The 19864-nt window shown below is 38.6% G+C and overlaps 1 protein-coding gene across 11 annotated transcripts in view; it reads right to left on the bottom strand.

The window, feature by feature from the left end:
- OSBPL9 (oxysterol binding protein like 9) overlaps positions 1-19864 on the bottom strand; it is a 113225-nt gene that overhangs the window by 70212 nt on the left and 23149 nt on the right. For all 11 annotated transcript variants that reach the window (XM_036447255.2, XM_036447259.2, XM_036447258.2 and 8 more), the window contains exon 3: positions 5512-5590. In XM_036447255.2, the coding sequence (XP_036303148.1) occupies positions 5512-5590 (79 nt within the window). The remainder of the gene's footprint in view (positions 1-5511; positions 5591-19864) is intronic.

Below are 19864 nucleotides of genomic sequence, written 5' to 3'. Positions count from 1 at the left end.
AATTAACCATCACTCCGCTACATCCACAAGCCACGCCCACCAGCCAATCAGAGCAAGTATGCAAATAAACCCAACCAAGATGGCTACAGCCACAGAGAGCAAGAGGGAGGCTTGGATTTCCCAGGCAACGGAGGAAACCAAGCTTTCCACCTGCCCTTGCCGGCCTAAGCCTCTACTCTACATACAAGGCAACAAAGTTTTAATTATAGAAGGTAAACAAATCCAAACAGAAATGGCAGCAGCCATGGAACTGGAAAAAGCGGGAGGCTAGGGTTGCCCCTAGTAATGGAAGAAGCAAAGCTTTCTGCACACCCTGGCCAACCCAGGCCTCCACTTAAGGCTACAAAGTTTCAATTATAGAAGATACACAAATTCCAACAGAAATGGCTGCCGACCACTGAGCACCCAAGAGGCATGGCTCCACTCCAGGCTACAAAGTTTTAAATGTAGAAAGTAAGTAAATTCCAGATTCCTGGGCCTCTTCTTGGGTTGCCAGGGGGCATGGCCAGCCTGCAAACCACCACAGGCCCCTTGTTCAGGCCGCCCCACACCCAACCCTGATCCCGGACACCCTTCAGGGCAAACCAGCTGGCCCCCACCTGTGCACCAGGCCTTTATCCTATCTAATAAAAGAGTAATATACAGATTGACCATCACTCCAACACACAATATGGCTGCCCCCATGTGGTCAAAGATCCTGCCCCTATGTGAACACAGATGGCCATCACAAGATGGCCAGCAGGGGAAGACAGTTGAGAGGGACCAGGCCTGCAAGAGAGGGCAGTTGGAGGTGATCAACCCTGCAGGGGAGGGCAGTTAGGGGTGACCAGGCAAGCAGAGGAGGGAAGTTGGGGGCAAACAAGCTGGCAGGGAGGCAGTTAGACATTAATCAGGCAGGCAGAAGTGGTTAGGGGCAATCAGGAAGGCAAGCAGATGAGCAGTTGGGAGCCAGCAGTTCTGGGTTGAGAAGAATGTCCGACATCTCTCGAGGGGTCCCAGATTGGAGAGGGTGCATGCTGGGCTGAGGGACACACCCTCAGCCCCCATGCACGAATTTCGTGCACCGGGCCTCTAGTCTCTTTATAATTGGCGATAATCTGTAATATCAAGTTTCCAGAATCACTGTAATGAAATATCCATTATTTCAAAGAAGTTTGTTTTCTTCCTGGCACCAATCCTCTTTATTATAAATAAATGATGTTTCAGGATACAGACTATGTAGAGCAGCTAGAGATTTAAACCAAAATAGAAATGAAGGGGATGTGTAACACCCCACCTACATGTATTTCCATACACTTGACCTTCTTTCTCGTCCATGCTCCTAATCAAAGGCAATGCCCACCTCCTCTCCTGCCTTCTCAAGGACACTGATCCAACAATTCACCCCTCTCTTGCACCAGTTTTTTCTCTTTATTGAATCACTGTCGGTAGCATAAAAAGATGCTATTATTTCTCTTACCTTAAAAAAACAAAAACTCGCTTGTTCTCATCCCCGCACCAGCTGCTGCTGTATTTCCCACTTTGCCTTTACAGAAGAACTTGAAAACACTGTCTGTATTCCTACCTTCAAACTGTTCTTCTCAAGGTCACCAATGGACTGTTAATTGTTAAATCCTATAATAATTTTTCAGCCCTCAATTTACGTGATCTATCAGGAGCATCTGACACAGTTGTTGGTGCCTCTTTCCTCCTAGAAACACTTTCTCTTGGCTTCTAGGATGCCACATTCACCTGTTTTTACTTCTCCATTTGGTTGCTTCTTTTCAATCTCTTTGGCTGTTCTGCCTCATCTCTGCGCCCTCTAAATAAATATTGGAGTGCTCTGATGTTCATTACTTGGACCTTTTCTCTTTTCTCTCTACCTTTATGCTGAAAATACCATCTATATGCCAAAGACTCCCAAATTTATTTCTCCAGTGTGAACTTTTCCCTTGAACTCAGCACCTCAACTGTAAACATCTCCATCTGGAAGTTTGATAGGCATTGAAAACTTATTTTTCAGCAAGTACAAGGCTAAGATCTTGATGCTCACATCCCCTGAAGACTCTAAACTTCTCCCCCACAACCCCCCCTCCCCCACCCCCCTTCCCCCTGAACTAGTTCCTCTTGCAATCTTCACTACTTCCATTAATGACAACTCCATTGTTGTTGCTCAAGTCAAAATTCTGGTGTCAACCTAGACTCCTATCTTTCTCTCACATTCTATATACAGTTCAATCTTCAAAATTGATATAACATGCAACTATTACTTAGCAATATAGAAGGAACAAACTATCATATACACACAACATGGATGAATCTTAAAAGTATTATACTGAGCTAAAATAAAGCCTGACCAAAAAGAGTATATACTATGTGATTCTATTTGTGTGAAACTCTCCAAAAGAAAAATCTAATCTCTATTTAAAGTAGATCAATGGTTGACTTGGACCAGGGGCTGGCAATGGTGACTAACTCAAAGAATAAAGGAATCTTGTAGATGATAGAAATGTTCTGTATCTTGATTAAATTTGCCAACATTCATTGAACTGTATAATGTTTATATTTTACTAGAGGCCTGATGCACGAAATTCATGCCAGGGGCTTGGCCCTCGCAGCCCCAGCTTTGTCCAGAAGGTCGTCCAGAAGGATGTCTAGAAGGTTGTTCAGCTGTCCGGTCTAATTAGCACATTACGCTATTATTATTATAGATTTTATGTTAATACCTCAATACTGTTGATTAAACACACATACAATTTGACATCTTCTCACTACCTCTCCTCCCAAGGCTACCATGGAAGCCATCCTCATCTCTCTGTGGATTACAAGGCCTCCTAATTAGTTTCTCTGCTTCTGTCCCTGCCTCCTGCATTTTATTCTCAACAGTGGCCAGAATGATACTGTTAAAAAAAAAAAAAAAATCACATCATGTCACTCCTCTGGTCAAAACCCTCTAATGGTATCTCATCTCAACAAAATTCAATGTCCTTTCAGTGGCGTAGAAGAGGCCTCACATGGCCAGGCTCCCTACAGTCTCAAATCTCACCTCCCACTCCCTTCCCCCATGGTTACTTACACTCAACCAGAGCTGGCCTCCTTCAAATACGGCAGGCACAGACTTTGGCACTTACTCTTCCCTCTGCCTATAATGATGTATCCCTATCCCCACACCAGGGAACCCTGACAGCTTGCTCCCTCACTTCCTTCGGCTCTTTCACTGAGAGGCACCACCCAGTGAGTCATTTCCTAGCCACTCTAAAATTCCAACACTACCCCCACACACATCCACACACTTCTAGTTCACGTCCTCCCTTTCTGCTTTATTTTTTTTCTCCCCGGGACTCATCATTCTCTTATTTACTTATACTTTACTAATTTATCTTGTTGATTGGCTTTCTCCTCTACCAGAATGGATGACTCCAGCAGGCATCTGTTTTGTTCATTACAGTATCCCCAGAACTTAGAAGGTCTAAAGTAGATGTTGAATAAATGAATATATCTGAACAAATTCTAGCTCTCACTTTAATAGTTGATGAAAACAGAATTTGTTTAATAGATGCATCAACTAATATTTCATTTGCTTATACGAATTCTAGTATATTAAATAAAAATTCAACACATTTAAACATGCTAAAGTCAAACTTGCTTTCAATTCTCATCAAGAATATAAGATTTATCAAACAATAAGAACTTTTTATCAAATTTCAAAGAATTTCTTATGAGCAAGAACTTATGAATGTGAATTAACTCATTTTTGCCGAGGATATATAGAGAGAGTGCTAGTGAGTTCTTTAAAAAGCTAGATAATCTCATGTTGCCTGAGACTTCCATTATTATTTCACTAGAAAAGAAACAAATAAGTCTGATGGCCTCAGAAATAAGAATCCATATAAAAATACATATAAATCTTATTTATCCTTGTCATTTAAATAATGCATTAAAAGAACTGCTTGTCTTACAAGCAGGCCACATAAATCTAGGAGTGGTATAGGGGAGATGAGTTTAAAATAAATAATTTAAAAGTAAATCAGAAGGTAGAGGCTCCTTTGCTTTAGAGGTCTGAGTCTCCTCTCCTTTAACAAGCAAACAATACAGTTTCTGGATATCCAGAGAAAGCGTCTCCTTAGCAACTGCAGAGAGAGGATTCCATACTGCAGCCTTCACCTGCATCAGCAGCTATGACTGGAATCGCATTCAAGTATTCAACTTCATTCAAAAAAAGAGTTGTAGTGTGTGGGCATTATCTACTTTAGTTTGTAAGCAGTGTTACATATTTAACCTAAAAATAAAGGCCTTGGGCTTTTATAATAAGATTTTAAATGTGTTAAAAAAATTTATGAAAATCTCAGGAGAGCATCATTAGTAAGCAGCTCTGAATAAAGAATATGACCAAATAGTAAATATTTTTATGGGTGCTTTCCTTAAAAGCATTAGAGATATCACTTTTGAATACACTGGTTTGTCTTTACTGTATATAAGTTTCATCTTTCATTTCTAGGTGTTAATTTCTCAAACAAGACAATGAAGAAAAATAACTGCAGTTTAATACCCTAGCATAAAAAGACAAAAGCTGTCTGAACATCAGATAGCATCTGATCACTGTGAACCTTTATAACCAAAACATTTTAAGCTGTAAATTTAATATTTCTTTATCTTGATATATCATCTATTACAGTGCATTGTCACTTTCAGTTCAAAGAAAGTGCTAACCATATCCATATATTCTCATTTCTAAGTTTCTTGGACTGCTTTAAAGGTAAAATAGAGGTTATTCTGGATGAATAATAAAAACATTAATAATGAAGCTAACGTTACTATAAGAGATATATTATGACAGGATCATTACAATCTATTTTTATTTGCTGGTTTAGAGTTTTCAAAGCAAGATGAAATGAGAATGATCGTACAATACCTTACCCTTTCTACCGGTGAGCCATAGCATGCAATGCCGAAACATAGCAGTGGCAGATGGCATTGGTGTTATTAACTATAAAAAAAAAAAAGGATAATAGCAGAGAAATGACGGCTGGCAGACAAGATACAGAAATGCAGGTGAAATGAACACAAACTTGTAGTTCTTGAAGCAAAGCAAAACCTTTAAACCAAAGGTTGCTAGTAGCTTCAACTTAATCTACACTTTGAGTTTTACACGGACAAACACTGCAACCTTCACAATCAGTCTTTAGATTCTTCATGCAGAAGCAGAACCATACTCCTCGATAAAGAAAATCAGCAACCTTGTGTAAACACAAGCCAGCAGCAGCAGCAGCAGCCCATTACTCTCTCCTTTCACTGATTTTTATCCTTTAAAATTTTAATCTCCAATTGCAGCCAGATCCAGTCGTTTCAAATAAATCTGTATCCACTGCAGATACAAATCCCTCCCTAACCTGCAGCACCACTTCAACCAGAACGTTCCTGTTTGCTCATTCATGCAGGATCAGTTGCAAAACCTCATTCGGCAAACAACCCAAAAGAAAATGAAAGAAGCAGTTGGGACTAGAAGAGAAAGAATCTCTTCTTTCAGCTCACCCTGGAAATGGAAGGTTTTCTGATCAACAGTTATTGTGAAGGTGCTGTCGTCCTCATCGTCTATACCAATCACAGCTCCCTGTGAAACAAAGAGCAAAATCCCAATAAGGCAAACAATGACATCAGCAATATTCACTACTGCTACAGCCCAGGAATGCTCAATGCAGCGATGAAGACACTGGAAGCAAGCCAGACACAGAAAAGGGGAGTCTGAGGCTCTAGTTTTGCTTTAGGAGGAAGAGCTAAAGGAGAGGGGGTACTTTCTATCCTTGCTTAAAGGGCATGGATGTGATGGGAGGGAGAGGGATCATACACAGAATCTGAGTTAAGGACCTGTGTGTAAGAGACACTCACTGAACCTTTCTGAGCTTTACCAGTAGATTACTCTCTAAAACGGAAGTATAAAACCTCCTCCTCACCAGGTTTTTGTAAGGCTCAAATAGCACAGATGGCTCTTCATCAGGATGCTTCTGTTACACTTGTTAGTGCAGAAATGCCAGGTGACATCTGCTTTAAAACACTGTCCCAATCACTTCTTCCAGGTGCTCCTATAACTACTCATATATGGTTCTGCTATTCCACTTTTCACATTATACTGTGATTATCTGTTTATCAGATGTCTGTCTCCTCTCACTAAACTGCTATGAGATCATAGAAGTCAAAACTATTTTATTTATTTTGATACATAACAAATCACACTCAGCATTTCTAAATAAAAATATGTACAACTCTCCAAAAGAGGGAGGAGGAGGGGATTGCATTTATATATTGTTTCAGGAAGGATGGGATTTAAACTTTAATTTTTTTATATTCAACTACATGCATCCTATTAAAAAAAAACAAAAAAAAAAACAGGGATTAAGGGAAGTGACAGGAAGCTATGCTTTGGTTGGTGTCCTTAAGAAAGAAATAGTGTCTTCTCTATTCCAGAGAGAAAATCTAGAGAACATGGCACAGGGTAAAATGCCCCAGATTGGTGACAAAAGAACAGTGTGCCATAGACAAAACCAGGACCTTGAAAATGGGGGTTGAAAAGACGCAATGGCCAAAATAACCTAATCCCATGGGAAAAGGCTACGCCTATCCCAGGAGGATTAGGTAACAGAGCCAAACATTTATTCAGCCTTCTCAGAGGCTTTCTAGATGAACCCCAATTCTATCCAAATCCCATCAATTTGAATCATCTTAGTTATTCCTCCGTTTCAGATTGAGTAGGGATGTTTATCCCCATTTTCAGATAAGGAAACTGTCTCCAGAGAGCAAATGATTTAACAAAGATCACACAAAGAGTCAATGGCAGAGCCAGACTTACTTATTCCATGACAGAAAATATAGACACACCTCAGTGAGAAGGCATGTATGGGAGCAGCTTGTTCTGGTTAACTTAATTTTGTGATTAATTGAGTTAACCTTCTAATTTATGATGTATCAAATATTTGCTGCGTCATAACTAAATACAAAAATTTGTGCTAGATACAGCTCTTGAATATATATAACAGTAGTCCCTGGGCACTTATATTCCAGTGCAGGATATCAAACATGCAAAGAGGTGACAACAATACAAGGCAAAAGGGAATCTCTACACAGGTGAGCTTTAAAAACATGCTAAGCAAAAAAGAAGCTAGTCACAAGGGACCGCATGTATGATTTCATTGACATCAATCAGGCAAATTCATAGCAGCCAAGAGTAGATTAGTAATCACCTAGTGCTGGGGAGATGGGAGGAGGCACGGTAAAATGGGAATGGGTTTCTTTATAGGGTTTTAGAAACATTCTAAATTTGATTGCGGTGATGTTTACACAACTCTGTGAGTATACTTTCAAATTCACCAACTCTTCCCCATCCAATGAATTGCTAGTGCCCTAATTCAGTCTCTCATCACTTCTTGCTTGATAAGGCAATCTGTCTGCCTTCAGTCTGGCCACATTTTAGTCCACAGTCCTTATTACCAGAGTAATATTTCTAAAACACAGACTCTTATAGGAGATCCAGATGTTTAAAGCCTTCCTTGCAACCTAGCCAGTCTGGCTCAGTGGAGAGAATGTTGACTCGAAGACTGAAGGGTCCCGGGTTCGATGCCAGTCAAGGGCACATACTTTGGTTACAGGCTCGATCCCAGCCCTGGTCAGGGTATATGCAGGAGGCAACCAATAGATGTGTCTCTCTCACATTGATGTTTCTCTCTCTGTGTCTCCCCCCTTCCCTTTCACTCTCTTAAAAAAAAATCAATGGGGAAAAAATCCTTGGGTGAGGATTAACAACAAAAATTTTTTTAAATTAAAGTCTTCCTCACCTCTCCATGAACTATTAAATAAAGTCAACATTTCTTCATAATGCCATTTAGACTGTCCAAGCTTGGCCCAACTAATCCAGTCCCTTCCCTCTTCACCTCACAGAGACTCTAATGTACTCAGTCAGTCTCAGCATTTCTTCCACACGCTAAATAAAAACAGGTTGTTTTTTGTTTTTTGTTTCACTTATATCCTTCCTCAAGATCACTTCTCCACTATTTGTTAAACAAAAGCACAACCCCAAGCTATCATTTAGTTTCTCAATGTTTTTAAAGAGGAGCTTTTTGAAAACAGACCATGCCTTAACCTTTCATCCACTATTGCAATCTAGTTTCCTTCCCCATCCGGGCAACAAACTGTGCTCTCACAGGCCTCCAATGACCCCTTCACTACTCTAGCTTTGTCACATAGCACCACTCTGAAGTATTATTGCTGCTGCTGACCATTTTTTTCTTGAAATTCCTTCCATGGCTCTTAATTACCTAAGCTGTGCTTCAGAAACATTTCTACCTAAGTACTTTTGACAACCTAGTTGGAAGAAGGCATCTTTTTGGTCTGTTACACTTTTCCCCTCCTCTATCCAAATGCTTCTTTGAAGACTTTGGAATGGAGCTAGCTATCTCCTGCTCAGGTCTTGCCATTACCTTGAGCTTTCTTCAATGTACAGATGCACAACTCATCCTACATTCTGGCCTCTTCATTTAAACTTCACTGCCACTCTCCTTCAGTCACTCATTCCTCATGTCACAATACCCTAGACCTGCACTATGCAATACATCAGCCATCAGTCACATGTGGATATTTAATTTTTAATTATAATTAATAAGTAAAATTTTCAAATAAGTTCCTTAGTCATACTAGTCATATTTCCAAATGTTCCAGGAGCTATGGAACAAGACAGTGCAGACACAAAACACTTTAATGATTGCAGAACGTTGTCCTGAACAGCACTGTCCTAGACCTTGGCAACACAGAGAACTGAATTACAGTGAAGAGTTGATACTGGCAGTTACTGAACACTTTCAATGAGCCAGGCACTATGATAAGCATTTTACATATATTATATTATATTATTTGAAAACAAACTTATATTGAAAGACAAAATATATAAAATCCTAACTGTACAAGCTCAGTGAAGAGAACCTCTCCTTGTAACCTTTCCTAATTATTCGACCTGCCCTCCATCACAAAGATAATCACTATCCTTACTTCTAACATTACACATTCTAATAGTCCATCTACAGATTCGTTTGGATTTTCCTGTATGCTCAGTTAAGTTGCTGTGAATAAGTTTTATTTCTTCTACTCCAATCATTATACCTTATATTTACTTTCCTTGCTTTATTCATTTGCTAGGACAGCCTGGTTTAAGACGGCCACTAGAGTGACACACAATGTTGAATAGAAGTGGCGACAGGGGACATCCTTGTCTTGTTATTGGTCTTTCTCCCATTGTCCACTGTAGCTATTTAAAACCTTCTCTACTTTCCTTGAACCCACAATATTATGAGCTGTTATCAGGTAGGAACTCTAAACCTGCTATGAACCTCTCACCTAAAGCCTCATCTGCATCTGTACCCACTCTTGCTTCCTTTCCACCTGTCATAATGGAAAATAAGCTCCATCCCCTACCACCTTTCTTTGTGTCTCTTACTTTACCAATTTTCAACCTCCCCTCTTCCTCCTACCTGCATTTGCACATGCTCAAGTTTTTATTCTCTATCCAACAATCACCACCACCACCACCACCACAACAATCCTTTTCAATTATATGTCCTCATCTAGCAATTGCCCCACCTCTCCCATTCCCATCTAGTTAGGATTATTCAGACTTGTGTAAGCCTCCTACCCAAAATTTATTTTAACCTCCCATTCCTTGTAGGATATGTAACTAAATCAATGGTTCTTGTTCATTTTCAAATAAAGTGATCATATAACCTGGTTTGCCTGGGACAGTTCCAGATTATGCTATTGTCCTGCCATAATAATGAATAGAACCCCCTTCTAGTCTAAATATGTTCTGGCTTAGGGACAAGATTTGCATCTCTTATTCCATAGTCTAGCCCAGTGTTTTTCAACCTTTTTTGGGCAAAGGCACACTTGTTTCATGAAAAAAATCACGAGGCACACCACCATTAGAAAATGTTAAAAAATTTAACTCTGTGCCTATATTGACTATATAGAAAGTAATTCTCTTGAATAGGAATCAAATAAACACAAAGAAAGTATTTTATAATTACTTTATTATGAAATATTAAGTAAACAAAATAGTGAAAAATTATAAAATTCTTGTCTTGTCTGCACCTACGGCACACCAGGCAACATCTTGCAGCACACTAGTGTGCTGCGGAACAGCGGTTGAAAAACGCTGGTCTAGCCTACAAAAGGCCCCAGTGATTTGCTCCATGCCTACTTCTCACCTCTAGAGATTTACCAATTGCCCCAAATTGTACCAAACAGCCTTTCTCTCCTTTTATCTGAGTTTATGCAACTTGTTTTTTACATCTGAAAAGCAAAACCCCTACTAATCCATATGTAGAATAGTATTCTATTGTTAAGCAAAGTTATTTGTAAGCCAAACCATCAAAATATCAAAAATTTTATTTCAGTCTTACTGTTATGACCCATTGTGACCACAGGGTAGCACTATTCAGGTTCCAGACAGAAAGTAACCCAAGTGGCAGTCTTATACAACCAAATGAATTTCCTGACTCCCTCTTCTCCTTTCTAGTGTACACAGAAACATACTACAGACATAAATCATAGTTCTGGTGTCAAATTCAAAAAAAATATTTTTTTCTCATGATTTAGGGGGGGGGACCACAACAAGAAGTCTATTTTAGGCTGTTGGCTATTTTAGAGCCAATCTCCCTTTTCATGAAGAGAAAAGTGGGCTCCTAAACCAGCTCTAAAGATGATTAAAAAAAAAAAAATGATGACCCCTTTGGGACATGGACTGCTGACACAGCTTCCAAAACAGCCAGAGGATAAAAATAAAAGTACTATATCTCTACTCTGGAAGAGCACATAGTTGAGAGAGAAGAGAGGATTCTACAATACAGAAGGAAGCAGGAAAGCTCAAGGCCCAGCCTGCTCACCAAAGATGCTGCTGAATGAAGGACCTGCTTAAGCATCATTCATCGATTCAGCGAGTATGTAGTGAACGGTCTATAGGCATTAAATAGGGTGGCGAACAATTTGCTTTGCTTTTTTTTTTTTTTTTTTTTTTTACTGATTTGCATACATTCTTTTGGTTGTTTTGTTTTTGTTTTTATTAATTTGTAGGTTTTTTTTATATATTCTGATGTCAATTCTTTTTCAGTTGTCTGCACTGTATATATTTCCTCTCCCAGTCAAGGGTTGTTTTTCCCTTTAATTGTGGTGTCCTTTTGTATTTCAAAGGTTTTAAAACTTGAATGTTGTTAAATCTACCAGTCTTTTCTATTATGGTTTGTGCGTTAAGAAATCCTTCTCTGTCCTATTATCATAAAGACATTCTTCTATACGTTCTTCTAAGTATAAATTTTCATTTTATACCTTTAATACCTCTGGAATTTATTTCTGTGTACAACATGAGAGAGTAATTTAATTTTTTTCCATATGGGCAGCCAACTGATCCAGTTTCGTTTAATGAGTGATAGAACTGATTTGTAATGTGTCATTTGCTTTTTTTTTTTTTTTAAAGAATATTTTTATTGATTTCAGAGAGGAAGGGGGAGGGAGAAGCAGCAAAAAAAGGCACCACTACCTCGCTGCTGATTTTAAAGACAATATTTCTATCATCTCACTATTTAGCACACTGTAGCTTTTAGCAAATATCCTTATCAGGTTAAGAATAGTCTCTTCTATCCCTAGCTTGCTTAATCATTTTTTTTACATGTATTCATAGGATTTTTTAAATTATTGTTTAAAGTATTATATGTGTCTTTTTTCCCCGACTGACCCTTCCCTCCACCACTCCCCCCACTGCCTTAGTGTCTGTGTCCATTGGTTTTGCTAATTGTATACATACAAGTCCTTTGGTTGGTCTCTAACCCCACCCACTCCCCTGCCTTCTCTTTAAGGTTGGATGGTCTGTTCAGTGTTACCTTGTCTCTGGATCTATTTTTGTTCATCAGTTTACGTTATTCATTATATCCCACATATGGGTAAGATCATGTGATATTTATCTTTCTCCAACTGGCTTATTTCACTTAGCATAATGCTCTCCAGTTCCATCCATGCTATTGCAAATAGTAAAAGTTTCTTCTTTTTATAGCAGCGTAGTATTCCATTCTGTAGATGTACTACAGTTTTTTAATCCACTCATCTGCTGATGGGCACTTAGGCAGGCTATTTCCAACTCTTAGCTATTATAAATTATGCTGCTATGAACATAGGGGTGCATATATCCTTTCTGATTGATGTTTCTGGTTTCTTGGGATATATTTCTAGAAGTGGGATTACTGGATAAATAGTAGTTTCATTTTTAACTTTTTGACAGTGGCTGCACCAGTCTGCATTCCCACCAGCAGTTCACGAAGGTTCCTTTTTCTCCACATCCTCGCCAGCACTTGTCATTTGTTGATTTGTTGATGATAGCCATTCTGACAGATATTAGATGGTACCTCATTATTGTTTTGATTTGCATATCTCGGATGATTAGTTACTTTGAGCATGTTTTCACGTCTCTCGGTCTTCAGTATGTTCTCTTTTGAAAAGTGTCTATTTAGACTGTTTGGCAGCAGGCGAAAATCGAGGGCACCTTTCTCTCAGAGGCGCCGGCAGCTAGCACTGAAGGACACACATAGGGCGGGGCTGACGGAAGCCAAAGCTGCAGGCTCCACCCTGAAACCCCGTCCCATCTGTAACTGCGAAATGCGACAACAAAATAGATCACAAACGAAAGAAATGGAGGACAAAAAGCGTCTGGAGATAGAGTTCAAATCTACGCTTATAAGGTTTTTCAAGAATTTCCTAGAAAAGATGGATAAGGCCTATGAGGATATGAAAAGAGATCAACTAGAATTAATAAGGAGTCAACAAGAAATGATAAGGGATCAACAAGAAATAAAGAATACATTGTCTGAAATAAAAAATATTTTACAGAGTCCTAAAAACAGAAGGGAAGATCGCAAGAATCAAGTCAAAGATTTGGAACATAAAGAGCCAGAAGACACTCCTCCACAGAAGCTAGAAGGCAAGAGAATCCAGAAAATTGAAGATAATGTAAGAAACCTCTGGGACAACTTCAAGCGAACCAACATCAGAATTATTGGGGTCCCAGAAGATGAGAGAGAGCAAGATATCGAAAATATACTGAAAGAAATAGTGACAGAAAACTTCCCCCACCTGGTGAAAGAATTAGATTTACAAGTCCAGGAAGCGCACAGAACTCCAAACAAAAGGAATCCAAAGAGGACCACACCGAGACACATCATTATTAAAATTCCAAGAGCAAAAGACAAAGAGAGAATATTAAAAGAAGCAAGAGCAAAGAAAGTAGTAACCTATAAAGGAGCACCTATACGATTGTCAGCTGACTTCTCAACAGAAACCATGCAGGCCAGAAGGGAATGGCAAGAAATATTCAAGGTGATGAATAGCAAGAACCTACAGTCAAAAATAATCTACCCAGCAAAGCTATCACTCAGAATCGAAGGCCAGATAAAGAGCTTCACTAATTAAAAAAAAAAAAAAAGCTAAAGGAGTTCATCACCGCCAAAGCAGAATTATATGAATTGCTGAAGGGGGTTCTTTCAGAAGAGAAAGTAAACAAAGATAAAATTATGAACAACAAATACATAACTATCAACAAGTGAATCTAAAAACCAAGGAAATTTAAAAAATCTGATGAACAATATTAACTGTTGAATATAATAGAATCAGAGGTATGGAAGGGGAGTGAACTGACGATTCTTGGGGAAAAGGGGAGAGGGGGGCGTGGGAAGAGACTGAACATAAACTGTGCACCTATGGATGAGGACAATGGGGAGAGGGGAAAGGGCAGAGGGTGGGGTGGGAACCTGGTGGAGGAGAGCAATGGTGGGGGGGCGGGGGGGAGGAAAGGAACATTTGTAATAATATGAACAATAAAAACTTATTAAAAAAAAAAAAAAGTGTCTATTTAGGCCGAAATCGGTTAACTCAGTGGATAGAGCGTTGGCCTGCGGACTGAAAGGTCCCAGGTTCGATTCTGGTCAAGGGCATGTACCTTGGTTGCGGGCACATCCCCAGTAGGGGGTGTGCAAGAAACAGCTAATCAAAATCAATAAAATATATATATTTTTTAAAAGTGTCTGCCGAGACCGGTTTGGCTCAGTGGATAGAGCATTGGCCTGCGAACTGAAAGGTCCCAGGTTTGATTCTGGTCAAGGGCATGCATGTTGGTTGCAGGCAGATCCCAGTAGGGGGTGTGCAAGAGGCAGCTGGTCGATGATTCTCTCTCATCAATGTTTCTAACTCTCTATCCCTCTCTCTTCCTCTCTGTAAAAAATCAATAATATATATATATATATATATATATATATATATATATTTTAAAAGTGTCTATTTAGGTCCTTTGCCCATTTTTTGATTGGATTGTTTATCCTCCTTTTATTAAGTTGTATGAGTTCCCTGTAAATTTTGGAGATTAAAACCTTATCTAAGATAACATTGGCAAATATATTCTCCCATGCAGTGGGTTTTCTTATTTTTGTTTATAGTTTCTTTTGCTGTGCAGAGCTTTTTATTTTGATGTAATCCCATTTATTTATTTTCTCCTTAGTTTCCATTGCCCTAGACGCTGTATCTGTAAAGATAGTACTACTACATAGGACTAATATTTTGCTGCCAATGGAGTCTTCTAAGATTTTTATTGTTTCCCATTTTACATTTAAGTCCTTTAACCATTTTGAGTTTATTTTTGTGTATGGTATAAATTGGTGATCTAGTTTCATTTTTTTGCATGTATCTGACCAATTTCCCCAGACCATTTATTAAAGAACTGTCTTGACTCCATTGTATGCTCTTGCCTCCTTTGTCAAATATTAATTGAGCATAAAGGCTTGGGTCTATTTCTGGGTTCTCTGTTCTGTTCCATTGGTCTATATGTCTGTTCTTGTCCCAGTACCAAGCAGTTTTGAGAACCGTGGCTTTGTAATGTAGCTTGATATCTTGCAGCTTGTTTAATCTGGTATCAAGCATGTTTCATTTTATTCACTGCTGCTTCTGTGTTTATTCAGATGGTCATGTAGTTTTCCTCTTTTAATGTTAACATGGTGAAGTAATTAATTTTAAAGTTAGCATCCTACTATTCCCAAAATAAACTCTATTTGGTCATAGTACTTTTTATTTGTACATTACTGGGTATGATATGCTATATTTTGTTCAAGTTTTGACATCTACATTAATAAGTGACTGTCCTAAAAATTTCTTTTTGTTACTTTCTTCTTTGTATTTTATCATTATTTTTCTTTTTTTCTAATTTTTAAACTAATTTTTAATCTCTATTTTATAACATTCATTTAAGATTATAAATCATAGCCTTAGATGCAGTTTTAACATGTGGTCCCTTCATTATCATTCAGGTTTAAATATTTCATAATTTCCATTATGATTTCTACTTTCACCAATGAATTATTTAGTAGTATGCATGTGAAGTGGTGGTGGCTATTGTTTTGTTAAGGGATTTCTAATTTATTCCCCTGTTGTCAAAGAATGTTATCTATGCAATACCGGTTTTTTTGTGTTCTTTTTTCCCATAACAATTTTAATTTTTTTTCTTAAAGTCTGTTATGTCTGAAAGTAATACTGTGTCCTACCTTTCTTTTGGTTAACGTTTTCCTGAAATGTTTTTCATTATTTTCTTTTTTAATTTTTAATTTGTAATTATGAAATATTATAAACATTCAGAAAATATAACCCTAATGACATCTATGTATCAAACACAGGGACTCAATAAATGTTTACATCTTGCCCAAAACAGGACATTTTTAGTATCAAATTCACAAGGATGAGATGACTCTTGCATAACAGCAACTGAATTAACAAAAAAGGGCATATATTAATACAGTAATTTTTCATAATGAAATGAGAAGACAATTGACAAAAGCAAATCTAAGGAGATGAAGGGAAAGGACAGTCTTAAGATTTTACATTAATCTAAAAATAATGCTTTATTGCATCCATTATAAGATATCAATGATTATAAGATATATCCCAATGCCAGAGATGTTAACATATGAAAAAATAATGTAGAATCAATGAGATAAAGCACCAGCAGAAAAAGTCAGTGCCAAAACTATTAATAATCCGTCATGGTACCTGCTAACCTCTCTTGTGATAGACTAAAAGAAAAGAGAACAGTTGACTCATAATCAGTCAACTCTAATGATCAACACAATTGGAAAATGGAGTACTCAGTTTCACTGAACCCGGTAAAAAAGTGTTACTTTAAATCACATATGCACTAATAGTTTTTGAAAACTCACAATACATTTAGCATTAAAAACTATGTTGAATATTATTTGGATGATTCTCAAGACCCTGTAGAATTCCTCAGAATCTGAGATTCATTTTATCAATGGTAATTATTAATTACAACAGTAACTACCACTTACTAAGAATCTAAGTCCCAGATACTGTGTTTGGACACTTTATATCAACTAATTTGCTACTCATGTAGAATAATTTCATGAATAAATGACATGACTCCTATTCCAGAGATAAAGAAAATGTACAGCTGAATAGATGAGTTGCCTGAAGTCACAAAGCTAATAATTAGCAAAATCCAGATTGGAATTCCATTTCATATATGGCCTGTTCTTGTCTCTACTCCATACTACCTCTTTAATGTTACTACATCTCCACTTTTTAGATTTTACCTGTAAAAGTCAATATTTTGCTTTTAGCTAGTATGTTGGGAAGGAGGAAAAATCAGACACCAGGACTAAACCAACATTTTACTTTTCCATCAAGGCAAGGGCACCATCTAGTGGCACACACTCTGCCACCAAGACAATAAAGGAAGTAGATGGGAAGGAAATGGTTTCTCCTCTTCTGCTTTCCTCAGCTGGTTTTACACTATCTTGCGACAAGTTGAGAATTTTTATGTTAACTCTTCTAGTCAAGAAACAGAGGATCACGGTGACATTAAGGACTGAACAGGGTTTTGGAGACAGACCCAAGTTCAATCCCAGATTCACCATTTACTGTGTAACTTTGGAAAGTTACTAAAAGGAGCTTGAGTCCCAACCTCCTCACATGTAAAATGAAGCAACACCTTTTACCTAACAGGGAGATCATGGAAATACAAGTGCAAATTATCCAGCACAGTGCCTAATCCTGAGAGCTTCCTCAATTACTACTGCTTCCTTTCCTTAGTCTCCTTTCATGTAGAATAAAAACCACATGGGTGTTTTTCTTTTTTTCTTTTTTCTTTTTTAAGAAAATATATCATAGAACTGGCTTATGTTGTGTTTAAGATAACTTCCACAGCTCCTTTGTATGTAATCTATAGTAAAGGTCAATTCTCCAACATTTATTCATTATTTTATAAATATATAAAATCAGCAATAAGCATTGTTGTTGTTACATAACTTACTATGTACCAGGCACTTTTGACAGTTGATGGGGAACTCACTAACAAATGGGGAAATCAGACAAGTTAAAATGTAGGTACTTTCATGGCTAAAGTGACAAATGTTGTGATAAGGCAGAGGAGAGGGTATGTGAATCAGGAATGCTTCACAATAGAACAAACATTTGAAAAAGTCCCTTAAAGGATGAGCTCACCAGGGAGGGCACAGAAAATTCCTGACATACAAAAAATGTCAACTGGAAATATTGGGTGAAGTATATAATCGTTTAACCATTATACACCTGAAACTAATACAAAATAATACTGAATGTAAACCATAATTGAAAAATTAAATTAAAAATATGTATCTCAAAATCAATGAGGAATGAAGAAACACAATGAGAGAAATAAAGTATAGTATAGTTGGAATATAGGATGGGATGGATGGAGAGGTGGGAAGAGATTTATGGTGTGGATCAATGTTAGCTCATTAAGCTCATTTGGACTCTAGGTGACAGATGCATATGAATCCCCATCACTGTTATATCATCATCCATAGCAGTTATATATATATCAGTTGTGTACTAGTGCTAAATCCTATGCAAACATAATTGCTAAGCCTCACAACAATCCTGTGTGGAGGAGACTGTTCCATGATGTGGACTCTCAAGTTAGATCCAGCTAGATTTGGGCCAGAACAGAGATTTGTTTCCCATAAAAACTCTCAGGCACTGAGCAGCCCCTCCCCTATACTGCCCGGTGTGCTAGCTCATGCTGATTCCTGGAACAGGCTGTTGCATCTATGCATTTCCCCCATACCTAGGGTGGCTCATACACCAGTACCTCTGTCCATTTGCCCTGTTCTATATAACTAGGGGCCCAGTGCATGAATTTGTGCACCTTGAAAGAAACTGTGGGCCATGAGGCTGCAGTGGACACAGGGGTGAGTCTTGGCCAATCCTCTTGCCCCATCCGGCCCCTCCCACCGTGGCCCTCGGGTCCCCTGTCTGACAGCACTGGCCTCATTTGCACCCGTTGACAGCACGGAGCAATTGGTGCCAGCATCAGCAGTGGGTATGAACAGGGCTGGTGCTGTCAGCGAGTGCAAATGAGGCTGGTGCTGCCACTGCTGCTCACACCTGCTGACGGTACAGAGTGATCAGGACCGGTGCCGGGTGCTGGCAGCAGGTGCAAGCACCAGGAGGGACCACGGCGTGTGGGAGCAAAGAATTTTCAGTAACCACCAGAGGCTCACCCCAATGACAGTGACCGGCGCTGTGCCTTGGTCTGGTGCCCCCGCTCACCTGCTCCACCATCCCACTGCAGGTAGTCTACCATGTTCCATGCTCTGCCACCTGCTACTGACGCCCACCATATTCCATGTGTGCCCCCTTGTGGTCAAAGCAAATCATAGCAACTGTTTATTCATTTGTTCTGCCGTTTGGTCTATTTGCATATTATCCTTTTATTATATAGGATTCCTTAGCACCTACCATCTTGAATAGAGGATATCCATGCTATCTAGCCACTGCCCAAGACACATCGCTAATCTAAGTTCCCTTAATAAACTCTTGATGTAATGCTGGAGTTGTCAGCCTCTTTCTTTAGTCTCTCAGGACATTTTCCCAACACCATGAAAGTTATATATTATTATCTTCACAGAGGTTAAGAAATTTGCCCATGGACACAGTTAGTAATGAGTATAACTGAATGAGACTCAGCCCCAAGTCTCTCTTACTCTTTCTACTATGCTAGTGGTCCCAAACTTGGCTGCACAATATGATGTGTCGGGTCTGTTGAACAGCCCTGGCTGGGTGGCACATTGGATTGGAGTGCCATCTGTACATCAAAAGGTCTCAGGTTTGATTCCCAGTTAGGACACAAACCTAGGTTGTGGGTTTAGTCCCCAGTCAAAGCACATGCAGCCAATCAATGTTTCTCATATTAATGTTTCACTTTCTCTCCCTCCCTTTCTCTCTAAAATCAATAAAACATATCAAGTGAGGATAAAAATAAAATAATAAAAGTTTCAGACCCTATTCTAGAACAGTATGTCTAGAGAATGGGACTTGGGAACCTATATTTTCAGCAAACTCTCCAGATGTTTCTTAAATAGGAAGCCAAATGGAAATCCAGCTTTTTTGAAAATACAGTTGACCCTTGAATAACCAGAGTGTGAACTGCACAGGTCCACTTATACACGAATTCTTTTCAATAAATAATATAAATGTATTTTCTCTTCTTTATGATTTTCTTAACATTTTCTTTTCTTAACTTGCTTTACTGTATATAATACACATAACATACAAGTATGTGTTAATGGACTGTGTGTTATTGGTAAGGCTTCTTGTCAACAGTAGTAAGTTTTGGGGCTGTCAAAAGTTACATATAGAGCAAAAACCAAGATGGAAGCAAAGATAAACAACTAAACTGCTGCCTTGCACAACAATTTCAAAATTACAACTAAAAGACAAAACATCTATCACCCAGAACCATGGGAAAGCTGGCTGAGTGGATGTT

Source organism: Pipistrellus kuhlii, unplaced genomic scaffold, assembly GCF_014108245.1.
Source record: "Pipistrellus kuhlii isolate mPipKuh1 unplaced genomic scaffold, mPipKuh1.p scaffold_m20_p_2, whole genome shotgun sequence".
Classification (NCBI taxonomy): domain Eukaryota; kingdom Metazoa; phylum Chordata; class Mammalia; order Chiroptera; family Vespertilionidae; genus Pipistrellus; species Pipistrellus kuhlii.
This window is presented reverse-complemented; position numbering and strand designations above follow the sequence as displayed.